Below are 14,158 nucleotides of genomic sequence, written 5' to 3'. Positions count from 1 at the left end.
AAGCCGCGGCGGCTGCCGCTATTTTAGAAGACAGGCCGGATTGGTTCAGCACCGAAATCGCGGAAGCGCAAGCCGCGGCGGTGGCGAAGTACGCGCGCAACTTCCTGCCGATTCTGTTCAACCTCTTCGTCGCGGCGCCGCCGGAACGCCGCGGCGAGTTGAGCGCGACCGTGGGGTGCTTCGCGCAAGTCACGGACGCGACGTCCCTCGGCGGATTTTTCCGCACGGTGCTGAAGAAGCTCGTCAAGGTGACCTCGGACGCGGAGAACGCCCCGGACGCGCTCACGGAGGGCGGCGCCACGAAATCCGCGCGCCGGTGCACGTTCATGGACCTCTCCTTAGCCATGGTTCCCGGTCTAGACGCCCCCGCGAGGGACCTGGTCTTCAAAGCCGCGAGACCGGCCACCGGGGAGAAGGACGCGGCGGTGCAAAAGCGCGCGTACAAACTCCTCGCCGCGTTGATGAAACCGTCGACGCACACGGAATGGCTCGCGAACAACGCCGACGCCGCGGAGGAGGCGCTCGTGGAGGGCGCCGGGTCGTGCGCGCCGGCGGCGCGGCGGTACCGCCTGCGCTGCGTCGCCGCGCTGTTGCCGTCGCTCATGGAGCGCGAGGCGAAGGCGGAGGAGGACGCCGCCGCCGTCAACGCCGCGGGCGACGACGCCGCGGCGACGCGGTCCGCCGCGGCCGGGTCCGGGTCGTTCACGGTGCTCCTCTCCGAGCTGATCGTCGCGACGAAGGAGACGAACGCGCGGACGCGGCAGCAGGCGTTTAAGCTCCTCGTGGACATCCCGCGAGGGATGGAGCGGCGCGCGGGCAGGGCGAACGGCGGCGGGAGGATCACCGGCGGCGCGGGCGGCGGCGGGGGAATGCTCGGCGCGTGGCTCGCCGCGGGGGACGACGACGACGACGACGAGGAGGAGAACGAGAACGAGAACGAGAACGACGCGCGTCACCGCGACGACAGCGAGGACGACGACATGGAGCACGCGCAAGCGAGCGAGGAGATGGGCTCGGGCGTGCGGAAGTTCTTCATGACCGTCCTCGCCGGCGTCGTCGGCGCGTCGCCGACGATGCAGAGCGCGGCGGTGATGGCGCTCGCGCGGTTGCTCTACGAATTTTCCGCGCAGCTCGTGAGCACCGTGCCGGAGCTACTCCCCGCGGTGTTCGCGCTCATGCAAGGCGGGCATCGCGAGGTCGTGAAGGCTGCGCTCGGGTTCATCAAAGTCGCGGCCGTGCGCCTCCCCCAGGTCGAGCTCGCGAACCAGCTCGCGGACATGGTCCCCGCGCTCCTCGCGTGCAACGACGACGAGGACGGGTACAACCGCTTCCGCGGTAAGGTGAAGGTCGTCGTCGAGCGGCTCGTGAAGCGCTGCGGGTACGGCGCCGTGGAGGCGGTGACCCCGCAGGCGCACATAGCGCTGCTGTCGCACATGAAGAAAGAGGAGTTCAGGAACGAGAAACGACGCAAGGCGTCGATCGCCGGGAGCGAGATGGGCGGCGGCGGAAAATCAATCGCGGGCAAGTCCGCGAAGACCGGGCGCCGGAGCGCGTGGAACGACGCGGAGGTCTTCTCCGACGACGACGAGAACGGCGGCGGAGGGATGAGCCGCTTCGTCGGGACCCGCGGCGGCTTAGGCGCGCGGTCGATGGCGCCGACGTCCAGACGCGAAGCCGGCGGCGGCGGCCCGCGGAGCGCGGCGGAGGCGCACGCGCTCCGCGCCGCCGGCGGCGCGCGTCTTCCGGGCGCCAAGTCCGGGTCAGAACCCTTGGATCTCCTGGACGAGTCCGCGGTTCGGAGGCACATGCTGAAGCAAGGCGACCGTCGCGGCGGAGACGAGGAGATCGAGGGCGGGTACTCGCGCGGCGAAGGCGGTAAGCTCGTCATCACGGAAGAGAAGGAGTACGGCAAGCGGAAGCGCGACGACGACGACGGCGACGACGACGGACGCACCGTCCGAAGCGTCGGCGCGCGGAGCAACGTCTCGCGAAGGACCGCGAAGACCGAGGGCGGGATCTCCCTCAGGTCCACGCGCACGCAGAGGACGGCGCGGACGTCGCGCACGGACGCGCGAAGCTCGAAGACGACCGACCGACCCGGGAAGACGGAGAAGAAGCACGGCGCGCACACCGCGGATGTCTACCGCGCCAAGAAGGGCGCCACCGGGGACGCGTTCACGAAGGAGAGAACGCTCGAGCCGTACGCGTACTGGCCGTTAGACGCGAAGCTGATGAACCGACGGGCTCACAAGAGGCGGAGCGCGAGTGAGAAGCTCGGGCAGGTCGTCACGAAGGCGAAAGGATCGGGCATACACCACGGGCAGAAGGCGAAGGACGCGAAGCGACGAAAAAAATAGCCATCACAGCAAATGTTTGAAGTCAAACCTACAACGGATCTCGTCACGACAGCTCTCTCACACCCTCCCGCGCGCCCGTCCGTCGTGGGCCATGGCGTCGGAGGAGATAGACGACCTCGTCCTCGAGGGTCACGGCGGCGCGATCCATGACCCGTCCCACCTCGACGACCCGAACGCGGGGAAGCAGGAGGCTCTCGCCGCGCGGTTGAAGTGCGAGATCATTAAAATAAGCGAGGAGGCCGCGAAAGCGCGGAAGATCCGCGTCTCCCCGATGGTCGCGCAGTGCGTCACCGAGCTCACGATGGATTACGCGGAACACTTCGCGAAAGACATCTTAGCGTTCTCGAAGCACAGGAAGGGGAAGACCATCGCGCTCGAGGACGTCAAGCTCGCGATCCGAAAGTTACCCAGGGTGGAAGCGTCCGTGGAGGAGTGCCTGCCTGAAGAGCTGAGAACGAAACGCCCGAGGCAGACGACATTGACGTGACGTGGAACGGCGTCGAGCGACGGCGGAGGCGCGGCATAGATCACTACCGTAGACTAGCTAGCGAACATCGATGTAACAACGACGACTACTGTACTATCATCTATAGGCTCATAACGCGTCGGCGCGCGCGCGGGAGGGGCGACGCATTCAAAAACGCCGCGACAGGCGCCGGGCGCCAACTCCGAACGCTCATCGCATCTGCGGCTTCTTCGCGTACTCGGACGTGCTCGACGGTCGAGCGACGCGCCCAACGCCCGCGCTACTCGTCGACGAGACCCTCGCCTTGGCCCCGCCCCCGCTGGTGGACCCCGGGCGGGCGCTGGCCGCGGAGGTCTTCGCCCACCCCCCGCCGGCGGCTTTCGCTCTCGCGACCGCCGCCGCCGCCGCCGCGCCGCCGCTCCCGCTCCCGCTCCCGCTCCCGCTCCCGCCCGTCTCGGACGCCTTCATCGGCGACGTCAGCTTCATCGTCGGTCTCGCGGACGACGGCGCTCGAGGCTTCGCGCCGCTTCCCTTCCCGCCGCCGACGCTCGCCCCGCTCCTCGGCCGTCGCTTAGCGCGCTTCAAGCGCGCGCGGTCTAAATCAACCGCCAGCCGCGTCGGCGCGAGGAGCGAGAACCACTGCTTCGCCGCGGGGTCTAACCCGATGTCCGTGAACGCGTACTGCCAGTTCGGCAGCCCCAAGTGCGATGCCATGACGCGGAAGTACTCCGAGAACGACCCCGCGATGGGGTGCCACCGCGCGGCGAGATCCTGGAACCACACCTGCGCCTCGGTCTTTCGAACGACGGGCGGCCGCGGCTTCGCGTCCGACGTCTCCCGCCCGCTCGAGGACGTCGCGTCCGGCGCCTTCGCGACTTCCTTGGACACGAACACGAGCGCGACGCGACCGTACGCGCAGGACGCGTCGAGGTCGAACGCCGCGAGCGGGGTCGCGTTGGACGAATCGAACGCCCCGCTTCCGCGGACGACGACCGGGCCGTCGCCGCGGTCGTCCTCGGGCGACGCGTCCAGCGGCAGCGCGCGCATCGCTTTCACGCCGTTCAGCGCCATGCACCCGAGCGCGTGGCGCTTCTGCCTCCCGACGCGCACGTCCCATCGAAGCGAGAACCCGTCGGACAACAGGAGGAACGCCTTCAAATCGTCGGGCAGTCGAAGCGGGCAGTTCGACGTCTCCCACGCGTGCAGCGCCGTGCTCGCGACCGCGTCGCGCTTCGTGAAGTGCAGGTCGCACACCGCGGGATGATCCTTCAGGAAGTTCACCACCGCGGTGGTGTACTTGTCCATCGCGCGAGCGTGCGCTCGACAGAATGGTGACCACGACGTTCGAATTGTGAAGCACGAGCTGTTTCATCATGCCTCGCTACTCGCTGCTATTTCCGCCGCCGCCGCCTCCAACTCCGGTGCGCTACCTACGTCCTCGATCTCTACGTCCGCGTCCTCCTCCTCCTTCTCTTCCAACTCTTCCTCCTCCTCGCCGTCGCCGCTCTCCGCGACGTAGTCCCTGTCCGAGTTCCTCGCCGCGCGTCCCCGTTCGCGTTCCTCCTCCTCCTCTCTTCGCATCGACCTCAACGCCCCGTTCGCTCGCAGGCGTATGCGCTCCAGCTCGATTAACGCGCGCGTGACGTTCCACATCTCGTTCTCGAGCATCGTCTCGAGGTCGTTCACCTCGCGCGCGAAACGGTCCTCGGTGCTCTCCGCCGCGCGCGCGAGTCGCCGCGCCTCGGAAGAGTCCGCGGCCTCGTCGACGAGGTCCTTGACGTTCGGTCGTCGTTCGGCGGCTTTCCCCGCGTTCAACCGCCGCTTCGCGGTCGCGACGCTCATGCGCCTGACCGCGCTCAGCGCGCCGACGGCACGGTGCAGCGCCTTGGTGGCTTTACGACGGGGAGTGTCCTTGTCGTTCGGAGGCGACTCGGACGCGGCGGTGGGCGCGGCGGCGGGCGCGGAGCGACGAGGCTCCTTCTCGGGCGGCGACGACGACTTCGCGCGAGGCTTCGCCGCCGGCGCCGACTCGCGGGGCTCGGGCTTCGCCGCCGCCGCTTTCTCCGCGCGAGCGCGTTCGCGTCTCGACGCCGCCTCCTGTTCCTTCTGCGCTTTCGCCGCCTCCGCCGCTTTCGCGTTCTCCGCCTTCTCCGCTCTGGCCGCCGCGGCGTCCCGCGCCTTCGACGACTCGCGCGGCGCCTTCGCCGCTTCCGTCTTCTTCTTCGCGTTCGCGCGCTTCGCCGCCAGCTCTTCTTCCTTCGCCGTCGCCGCCGCGGCGACCGCCGCGGCTCTCTCCGCCTTCGCCACTCTCATCGCGGCCGCATCTCGCTCCTTCGCCTCCGCCTCCGCTTTCGCGCGCGCCGCGTTCTCGTCGCGTCTGGCCGCGGACGACGACGAACGCTCCCCGCGCCGACTCGACGCCGTCGCCGACGTCTTCGTCGCCAACCCCGCCGCCGCGGCGCGGATGATCTCGAACGCCTTCGCGTGTTCGCGCGTCCACGACGTCGAGCTCCCCGGTTCGCACCACGCGGTGCCGACGAGCGCGAGCAACGGCGCGACGACGTCGTCGTACGTCTCGATCCGCCCCGCGCGCTCGACGCGATACCAACGACGCATCCCCGCGTGAAGCGACGTCGCCTTCACGAACGCGACGAGCTCGGTCTCGGTCGTCGGCTCCGGCCACGCGAGCCACTCCTCTTTCGTCCTTCTCGCGCACGCGCGCTCGATCGCGTCATCCTCTTTCGCCGCGGCGACGGCCTTCGCTTTCTCCGCTTTCTCGGCGCGTCTCGCCGCGGCGGCGGACGGCGCGTCGCCCTCTTTCGCCGCCGCCGCCGCCGGTCGGTTTCTATCCTTTCTTCCCTCCTTCCGCGCGTCCGCTAACTCCTTCGCGCGCGCGTCTTCCCGCCGGCGCTGCACCTCCTCTCTCTGCGCGAGCTCGGCCAGTCGTCTCTCCCGCTTCGCCTCCGCGTCCGACGCGTCCTCGGCGAGTTTCGCCGCCGCCGCCGCCGCGGCGCGCGCGCGGTGACTCGCCGCCGACGTCTTCTTCGATTCCATCTCGATTCTCCGCGCCTCCGCGGCGTGGTGCTTCGCCGCGCGCTTCTCCTCCGCGGCCGCTCTCTTAGCGTGCTCGTCGAGGCGTTTCGCCTCCGCGAGCGCGAGCTTCGCGGCGTCTCTCGCTCGGACGCGTTCGCTCCGCGCCTCAGCGAGCGCGCGGCGTTTTTCTACCATCTCCGCTGCTCGCGCCGCTTCCTCTCTCGCTCGCGCCCACGACCTCTCGCGGCGTTCGCGGACGTCCTCCGCGTGCCCGCCTTCGCTCAAGGATAACTCCCGGAATCGCTCGGTCCACTCCACCGTCCCCGCGGTCTCCCACGCCTTCGCGCTGTACGGACACGGCGGCGGCACGTTGATCAGGTGAATCGCATGATGGTCGTGGTGGTGTCGATGACGTTCCGACGCCCCGCCCGGGCTGCTCCCCGGGGATTTCGAGCGTCGCGACGCGCGCTCGGCGCTCGTGCTCGCGCCGCTCTTGGGCTTCGCCGCGGGCGGCGAGTGCGCGGGCGGGGCGTACGCGCTCGCGAGCTGCATCGAGCGCGCGGACGCGAGCGCGCGACGCGGAAGAGCGTCCGGCGGGGACGCGGCGCGCGGGCGCTGACTCCTCGCGTCCACGACGGCCGTCATCGTCGTCGTCGTGTCCGAACGCGCGCGTGCTCAGTCGAGAGGTGATGTCGTCATGACCGCGTGCACGCTCGCGCGACGTCGCGTCCGCGCCTCCTCGCGCGGGCTACGACTGAAGCGTCCGAGGTTGAGGTTGACTTCCAGTCGGTTTCTATTTCTAGCCAGACCGGGGCGGGGCGAGCCAACCCGGGCGCACCCGGGTCGACCACCGCGCGACGAGCGCTCGAACGTCGTGATGTCTACGCAGTGTCTTTGATTACAACACGCTCAGGCGCTTTCGCCCTCGCGTCGTCCACGCGGCCGCCGAAGGCGCGAACCCGCGACTCGGCTCCTCCGCTGCTACTCATCCATCGTCAACCCTCGATCGCCGCTAGCTCCTTCCTTCACTTCCCCGCCAACTTCGCGGCGATGACGTGCGGAGGCGGCGGCGACTTCACCTCCGTCCCCGTCATCGACTCCCTAATCGGCGGCACGATCAGTGGGATCGCCAACCCTGTGATGTTCGCGCGAGGGGGAGGAGCGGGGGCGAGGGATCGTCAGCGCGGGGACGGTCGAGCGGGGGATCAACGGGCGCAGGGAAGGGTCACGAGCGCGACGCGCGGCGGGGAGGGAGCGCGAGCGCGCACCGACGCCGCCGATGAAGCAACTCCACATCACCACCGGCTCGCGCTGCATCATTCGGTAGAACCAGCTCATGGCGGCGGCTGCGAAGGCGCGTGGCGAGCGCCCTTCGTTCTGGTGAGAGCCAACCGCGCGGACGACCTTCGGCGTCGGGTCGTCCGACCGAGTACGCGGTTGTGAATTTGTAGGGCTACAGTACACGTATGGGCAAACAGTTGAAGAATACGCGAATACGCGTCTCCTGCTGACCTTGACTGTTTTTCCTACTTGAGCGCTCCTCTCCGCACTCGACATCCCTTCTAAAGCTCGCGCTCGCCCCCTCGGGTTAAAGCAGCATCGTCTGCAGCTTGCGTGTATATCGAACACTTAACACTTCTTCAAGATGAAGTACGTCGCCGCCTACCTTCTGGTGCGTGCCCCGCCCGGCGAACGACGATCCCCGGCCGCGCGCGGCTCGGGAAAAATAGATTAGTCGCGCTCCTCGCGGGTTTCCCGGATCGACGACGGCGTGCGCCTCCCGGGCGTCCGTCGTCGCGCGATCGACCTCGACGGCCGCGCGGCCGCGATGCGATCGACCTCGAGGTCGCGTCCGCTCGGCTTCCCGGTCGTCGCATCCGGCGACGACGCCTCCGCGGTCTCGTCTCAAGGACGATTTCTTTCTAGGGTTTGTCCTGACGAAAAACCTCCTCGCTCTCCCATCGCAGGCGCAACTCGGCGGTAAGGAATCCCCTTCCGAGGCCGATGTCAAGTCCGTCCTCTCCTCTGGTGCGTTCACCGACCTCCCTCGCGCGCGCACGCGCGAATCACGCGTCCCCTCGTCGTCACGCGGCGGAACCCGAGCCCCATCGCTGACGCTTTTTTCCTGGCTTTTTCCCTCCTCTCGCAGTCTCCGCGGAGGTTGACGATGAAAAGCTCAAGGCTTTCTTCGCCGCCATCGACGGCAAGGACGTCGCTGAGCTCATCAAGGAGGGCACCGAGAAGCTCGCCTCCGTCCCCTCCGGTGGCGGCGGCGGCGGCGGCGGCGGCGGCGGCGGCGGTGGCGGCGGCGGCGGTGGCGCGGCCGCGGCGCCGGAGCCCGAGCCCGAGGAGGAGGAGGAGGAGGCCATGGACTTCGACCTCTTCGATTAAGCGTCGTTCGCGCGCGCTGAATCGGTGTGAACGCGCCGCGAGAAGCGACGCGTCCTCCTTAAACTATACACCTCGTCGGTGCTTTGGAATACATCCTCGTCGTTGATGGAACTTCTCGCCGTCGCGCGCGTCGCGGCGCGGCGTTCGACCTCGCCGCTCGCCGTCGTCTCGCCATCGCTCGTCTCGTCGTCCTCCCATCGCGTCCCGTGCACTTCGCGACTTCAATCGTCCGTCTTCGCGTCGACGTCGAGTCTCCGCGCCGGCCCTGGGCCCGACGCGCGGACGCGGTCCCGCGCGCCAACCCCGAGGGTGAAACCTCAGGTTGTGAGGTATTCAAAATCGAAACGTCGTGAAAATAATAATGTCAACTCCAAGAAGAACGTCCGCCGTCCTTCACAACCCGACGCCCTCCGTTCGACGACGCGACGAGGGACGTCATGGCGAACGGCGACGCCGCGTTCGCCGCGTCCACGGCGCCGCTCACGTTCCAGAGCTTCCTCGAGAAGATGCGTCACCCGAGCGCGAGCGAGCTCGTGAAGTCCATCAAGGTGCGCGCGGTGCCGATCTCGCTCTCCCGCGCGTCCGGTCGCTTCCCTTCTCTCGCGTCGTCCTCCCCCCGCTCTCGCCAGCCGCTGACGCCGCCGCTCCTCGACTCCCCAGGGCTTCATCGCGTCCTTCGACGACGCCGCGGTCGCGCGCGATTCCGACGCGGACGGCGCGCGCGTCCAGGAGTTCCTTCGCGAGACCGAGCGCGCGTTTCGCGGCCACCCCGCGTGGCGAGGCGCGTCGCAGGAAGAGCTCGACGCCTCCGGCGAAGGCTTGGAGAAGTACCTCATGACGAAGCTGTACCCCAAGACGTTCGCGGTCGCCCCGGACGACGTCGCCGCGGACGACTTCCTCGGCGCGCGCGTCGCCGCGCTCGCGTCGTTCGTGCGGCCCGAGCATCTCGACATTCCAACGCGGTTCCACTCGGACGCGTCGTGGTCGCTCGCGAGGAACGAGCTGTGTAAGATGAACAACTTCAAAGCGCCGCGGGATAAGCTCGTGTGCGTGTTGAACACGTGTCGGATCGTGAACAACCTGCTCAACGCGACGCACGGGCCGACGTCGCCGCCGGGCGCGGACGACTTTCTCCCGGCGTTGATCTACGTCGTCCTCCGAAGCAACCCGGCGGCGTTGGAGAGCAACGCGAGGTTCATCTCGCGGTTCCGTCTGGAGAGCAGGCTCGCGTCCGAGGCGGCCTATTTTTTCACGAACCTTCAGTCCGCGACGCGCTTCCTGAGCTCGTGCGACGCGAGCGCGTTCACGGGGCTGGAGAAGGAGGCGTTCGACGCGCGCGTGTCCGGCGCGACGGGAGGCGGCTCGGGCGGCGGCGGCGGCGGCGCGGGGGCGGAGGGCACGAGCGAGGCGCCTTTGACCGCGGGAGACGCGAGAGAGGAGGCCGCGACCACGACCGAGGCCGCGACCGCGACCGCGGCGGAGGACGACGCGAAGCGGCAGCAAGAGCTCTGGAGCGCGATGCAGAAGGACCGGCAGCGGTTAGAGAGGGAGCTGGCGGAGGCGCGACGCGACGCCGCGGCGGCCTCCGCGGCGGCGCGGGAGAATGCGAAGACGTCGAGCGCGCCTCGGCCGCCCGCGGTGCCGACGCCCACGCGACCGACTCGACGGCCGCTGCGGTGGAAGACCGTGGAGGACGTCGAGGCCGAGGGCGCGGCGGCGGTCGCGTCGTCCGACGCCGCGGGGACGCTGCGGCTGCCGTATAAATTTCTGTACGCGCGCGCCGACGACTTACAAGTCGGCGACGTCCCGGGGTTACTACACGCGTACAAGAGCCTCGCGCTGCAGTACGAAGCGCTCTCGCGCGGCGTCGGCGCCGTGCTCTCGGCCGCGAGCGGGGACGAGGGAGCGCACGTCCTGGGGGGGGAGGAGGTGACGGTCGTGCCCGAGACGCCGGCGCCGATCGCGCCGGCGACGGCGACGGCGGCGGCGGCGGCGACGGGCGGCGACGACGCCGGCGGCGGCGACGGCGACTTGCGAGACATCTTCGCGAGTTTAGCGTCCATCGGACCGAGCGAAGGAGGGGCGAGCGGCGGCGCGCGGGAACCCTCGAGCGGGGAGGATCCGTTCGGGAGGCTCGACGCGGACGTCGCCGCGTTGAGCGCCGCGGATCCGTTCGCGAACCTTCCCTCGCAGGCGAAGTAGACGCTCGCTCGTAATAGACTCGACGGGTGATGACGTCACGACACGACTAAAAGAACCCCCAGCGTCGGCCTGGTTTGAACCCCAATCGCGTCCAGCTGTTCATCCCGTCGATCAGCTTCTCGTTCTTCCGCATGCCCACCTGCAGCTCGTCGACCGTGTTCTTACTCCGCTGGATGCTCTCGCGTTGCGTCATGAGCTCGCGGAGGATGCCCTCGCCCGTCTCTTCCGCCTCGTACGCCATCCTCGACGCCGCGCGTAACGCATCGTCCGACCGCGCGGTCGAACGGAACAGCTCTCGTTTGATCGCGTCTTTCCCGGGCGGTGGCGCGGAGTACATGCCTATCAGGTCCGCGTCGTTCGGCGCGCTCGACGCGGTCGCCGCCGCCGCCGCCGCGGCTTTTCGTTTCCTTCGTTCCTCCTCCTCCTCCTTCTCCTCTCTCGCCTTCCTCGCCCTCCTCGCGGCGTTGAAATCTAGCTCGACGCCCTCGTCCGCGACCTCATCCGCGACCGGCGCGCGCGCTGGCGCGCTGACGGGCGACATCTCCACCGCGTCCGCTCTCTTCCACCGGCGGTTCCGCCACTCCTCTTCCGCTCTCTCCACCGACGCCGCGGACAGACCGGCGCGCTCGTCCTTCTCGCGCTCGTCGTCCCTCGCGTCTCTCGTCGCCCCGTCGTCTTCGTAGTACCCCGCGGCGACGGCGTAGTCCCCTCTCCCGCTCGTCCCGGGCTCCGCCGCCCCCGCGCTCGCGTTCTCCGCGCCGCGCGACGCGTCCTCTCCCTTGGCGCCCGCCGCGCCCAGCGAGTCCGCGACGTCTTTCCACCACCGCACGGTCCCTCGCCACATGTCATTCGCGACGACCGCGGCCGCGCCGCGTTTCGCGACGCGCTCGCGTCTGATGGCGCACAGCGCGTCGCGCGATCGGTTCAGCGACGCGCGGTACGCCGCCACGGGAGGCGTCGCGCGCGAGGAGGAGGCGGCGGCGTCGGCGTTCGTCGTCGTCGACGGCGAGGAGGACGCGAGGAGGGCCGCGCGCAGGTCGAGGAGGGCCGCGTCCGCGCGGTCGATGTCCTTCTCGAGCTCGAACGCGACGTCGTCGACGTCGTTCGCGGGCACGGCGCCGGCTTTGAGGTCGTTCACGCGGTCGCGGACGCGCTCGCACGCCGCTCGAACCGTCGCGTCCAAGGCTTCGATCGCGGCCGCGGGCATTATTTCGTCTCGCGACGCGTCGACGAGCGTCGAAGACGAAGCGGGCTCGACCGCCGCGCTTCGCCGCGCGCGCCGTTCCGCGCGGTAGCGACGCCGGCGCCGCGGGCGGGCGCGGGCGCGGCGACGCGGCGACCGAGCGCCGTGAGGTGTGCGCGACGGGTGCCGCGGGCCCGACCAAATGCATGGTTTTTCCAAAAAACAAAGTCGAAACAGAACTGAACGCGTTCTCTGCTGGCGGTCTCGTAGAACGAGTACGCGCTCGGTACGTGTACAACTACTGTATGGCTTTCAGTCTGAAGCGCGCGTTCCGCGGCCCTGCTTCCGGCGCGCGCGAAAAGATTCGCGTCCAAGTCACCTCCGCCGCGGAAATCTGACGAGGACTAAACGATCGCGGTCCGCGACGCGGCCGTCAGTTCCCGCACACACCCCACCTTCCCCACCCCGCACACACGCGGCCTCGCGCGTTTCGTCGAGGTGCGCCCCCGAAGCGCGTCGCCGCGACGCCCGCGCGGAGGTCTCGACCGCCAGCCGCGGGCGAGACCGTCCCAAATGCACCCTCATCTTTTCCATCTCAAATTCGTTCGGCTCATCATCGCGACCCCCGCGTCCTCCACCGCCCGCCGCGCAGGAGTCCTCTCATCACCATGAGCGATTCCATCGACGCGATGCGCAAGGCGCAAGAGGACCGCTTCTTCAAGCTCGAGCAGGAGAAGTACCTCTTGGCGTACGTCAAGAAGCTCAAGGCGAGCGGTCGGTACGACGAGATCCAAGTCCCGACGCGCGCGCACTCCGCGAGCGCGCTCCCGCAGGTCCTCGCGCACTCCGTGCGCCTCACCGCGCTGGCGGAGGAGCAGAAGCACACGCGCGTGGTCGACCGGTCGTTCATGACGCGCCAGGTCCTCCGAGGCGTCACGACGGGGGCGCCGTACCTCGTCGACTCGCTCACGATGGGCTCGAGGGTCAGCCTGGGGAAGGGGAAGTGGAGCGCCGGGACGGTGAACAGCGGCGTGGAGAACACGACCATCTTCAGCGTGCACAAAGCCGCGGACCTGATGAGCGAGGCGCCGAAATACCTCGACGGCGTCGAGAGCAGAGCCGCGAGGCACATGGTCGACACCTCCTTCGTGGAGGTGGCCGGGAAGAGGATCAAGCTCATGCCGGACCCGACGCCCGGACGCGCGATGGCGTGGGGCGGCACGCTCGCGCTCTGGGGGACCGCCGCGATCGTCGTCGGGTCGTGCAAGGTGTTAGGGATCAACTCCATGGTGGACCTTAGACGCGTCATGGGGGAAACTCTCACGCCGTTGGGGTCGGCGATCAAGTCCTCCGTGATGCCGATCAAGTCGTTTTTCAACCCGGACGCGACGAGCGAGTGCAGCGGGCTGTCCACCGCGGACTCGAGCTTCAGCAAGGGGATCAAGAAGATTTTCGCGTGATGATCACGATTCGTTTACGGCTCTTTCTTCACGACGAGTGTAAATGTAACCTTATATCACATCACGTCATCCATACACGTTCTGTACTTCCATCGTTCACGTCTCGCGTCCGCGCGCGACGAAAGAAAGGAAAACGAGCGACACGTCTCACGTTTCACATCGTCCCCTGCAAGATCTCCTGGAAGTCGAAGTCGAACACCGGCGGGAACGGGTCGAACACCGGCGGGAACGTGTCCACAGGCGGCGCGTCGTCGTCGTCGTCCTCGTCGCGCGTGTTCAACTGGTACGCCCACCCGTCTCCGTACAGAAACTCCTCCGCCTCTTGATCGCCGTTCACGGTGACTTGCAGGTTGTCCGCCGCCTCGACGAGGCTCTCGATGGAGTCGCCCAGGAACACGATCTCCTCGAGGAGGTAGAAGTTGAACGGGAAGATCCACGTCACGCGGCCGCCGAGACCGCTCGCGTCGCCGCCGGCCATCGCGACGGACGCGTCGAAGACGTCCTTCGGGCACGCGAGCGACGTCGTCGCGCGCAGCGTCGGCGTCGACCCGGGGACGACCCCCGCGTTCACGAGCGCGCTCGGCATGTCCACCTCGAAGTACAGATCCTTCCCGTCGAACGCGTGCGAGATGAGCTCGAGCGCGACGCCGTCGAGGGTGACTTCGGGCGGCGACCGCAAAGCGCAGGCGTCCTCCGGGACGTCGCCGTCCCTGGGGAAGATCGTGGAGAACACGAAGCAGTTGCCGTCGTTCACGCGCTCCTCGCCGCACGACGCGAGCCCGGTGTGCGGGAGGTCGACGGCGGCGGCGGTCTCGTCGCGTCGACGGGTGCTCGGCGACGTCGCGGCTTCGCGCGAGGTCACCGCCGTCGGCGGCGCGCGCGCGGACGACGACGTCGTCGCCGTCGTCGTCGTCGAGACGCGCGGCGCGGAGGAAGAAACCGAAGAACGGCCGGCGGAGACGGCGGGCGTTTCCGCGGACGCGGTGACGACGCCCGCGGCGGCGAGGACGAGCGCGAGGAGGGGAACGGAGGCCTGGCGCTTCATTGAAGCGTGTGGGATGGTGCG

General features: G+C 68.7%; 9 protein-coding genes across 9 annotated transcripts; 5 read left to right on the top strand and 4 right to left on the bottom strand.

Moving 5' to 3' along the window:
• Window positions 1-2,448: 2,448 nt before the first annotated feature.
• MICPUCDRAFT_60038 (uncharacterized protein) lies at window positions 2,449-2,844 on the top strand (the record flags this gene model as incomplete). The annotated part of the gene is made up of 1 exon (XM_003060589.1): window positions 2,449-2,844. One exon carries the CDS (start codon window positions 2,449-2,451, stop codon window positions 2,842-2,844), a length of 396 nt encoding a protein of 131 aa, XP_003060635.1.
• Window positions 2,845-3,033: 189 nt separating this feature from the next.
• MICPUCDRAFT_60037 (uncharacterized protein) lies at window positions 3,034-4,128 on the bottom strand (the record flags this gene model as incomplete). Its single annotated transcript, XM_003060293.1, has 1 exon — window positions 3,034-4,128. The coding sequence occupies one exon, from the start codon at window positions 4,126-4,128 to the stop codon at window positions 3,034-3,036; it is 1,095 nt and encodes a 364-aa protein (XP_003060339.1).
• Window positions 4,129-4,194: 66 nt separating this feature from the next.
• On the bottom strand, window positions 4,195-6,501 carry MICPUCDRAFT_60036 (uncharacterized protein; the record flags this gene model as incomplete). The annotated part of the gene is made up of 1 exon (XM_003060292.1): window positions 4,195-6,501. The coding sequence occupies one exon, from the start codon at window positions 6,499-6,501 to the stop codon at window positions 4,195-4,197; it is 2,307 nt and encodes a 768-aa protein (XP_003060338.1).
• Window positions 6,502-6,957: 456 nt separating this feature from the next.
• On the bottom strand, window positions 6,958-7,413 carry MICPUCDRAFT_60035 (uncharacterized protein; the record flags this gene model as incomplete). Its single annotated transcript, XM_003060291.1, has 1 exon — window positions 6,958-7,413. The coding sequence occupies one exon, from the start codon at window positions 7,411-7,413 to the stop codon at window positions 6,958-6,960; it is 456 nt and encodes a 151-aa protein (XP_003060337.1).
• Window positions 7,414-7,501: 88 nt separating this feature from the next.
• Window positions 7,502-8,253, top strand: MICPUCDRAFT_27895 (uncharacterized protein; the record flags this gene model as incomplete). The annotated part of the gene is made up of 3 exons (XM_003060588.1): window positions 7,502-7,528; window positions 7,824-7,884; window positions 8,006-8,253. The coding sequence occupies 3 exons, from the start codon at window positions 7,502-7,504 to the stop codon at window positions 8,245-8,247; spliced, it is 330 nt and encodes a 109-aa protein (XP_003060634.1). The 3' UTR covers window positions 8,248-8,253.
• A 431-nt stretch (window positions 8,254-8,684) lies between these two features.
• MICPUCDRAFT_34555 (uncharacterized protein) lies at window positions 8,685-10,502 on the top strand (the record flags this gene model as incomplete). The annotated part of the gene is made up of 3 exons (XM_003060587.1): window positions 8,685-8,795; window positions 8,908-9,585; window positions 9,730-10,502. 3 exons carry the CDS (start codon window positions 8,685-8,687, stop codon window positions 10,447-10,449), a joined length of 1,509 nt encoding a protein of 502 aa, XP_003060633.1. The 3' UTR covers window positions 10,450-10,502.
• Window positions 10,503-10,655: 153 nt separating this feature from the next.
• Window positions 10,656-11,132, top strand: MICPUCDRAFT_40898 (uncharacterized protein; the record flags this gene model as incomplete). The annotated part of the gene is made up of 1 exon (XM_003060586.1): window positions 10,656-11,132. The coding sequence occupies one exon, from the start codon at window positions 10,656-10,658 to the stop codon at window positions 11,130-11,132; it is 477 nt and encodes a 158-aa protein (XP_003060632.1).
• Window positions 11,133-11,834: 702 nt separating this feature from the next.
• On the top strand, window positions 11,835-13,164 carry MICPUCDRAFT_68997 (uncharacterized protein; the record flags this gene model as incomplete). Its single annotated transcript, XM_003060585.1, has 2 exons — window positions 11,835-12,130; window positions 12,285-13,164. 2 exons carry the CDS (start codon window positions 11,835-11,837, stop codon window positions 13,090-13,092), a joined length of 1,104 nt encoding a protein of 367 aa, XP_003060631.1. The 3' UTR covers window positions 13,093-13,164.
• Window positions 13,165-13,246: 82 nt separating this feature from the next.
• MICPUCDRAFT_60030 (uncharacterized protein) lies at window positions 13,247-14,137 on the bottom strand (the record flags this gene model as incomplete). Its single annotated transcript, XM_003060290.1, has 1 exon — window positions 13,247-14,137. The coding sequence occupies one exon, from the start codon at window positions 14,135-14,137 to the stop codon at window positions 13,247-13,249; it is 891 nt and encodes a 296-aa protein (XP_003060336.1).
• Between the last annotated feature and the right edge of the window lie 21 nt (window positions 14,138-14,158).

The sequence above is a fragment of the Micromonas pusilla genome (genome assembly GCF_000151265.4).
Source record: "Micromonas pusilla CCMP1545 genomic scaffold MICPUCscaffold_8, whole genome shotgun sequence".
Classification (NCBI taxonomy): Eukaryota; Viridiplantae; Chlorophyta; class Mamiellophyceae; order Mamiellales; family Mamiellaceae; genus Micromonas; species Micromonas pusilla.
The sequence above is the reverse complement of the archived record's forward strand: the minus strand, read 5'-3'. Positions and strand labels throughout refer to the sequence as shown.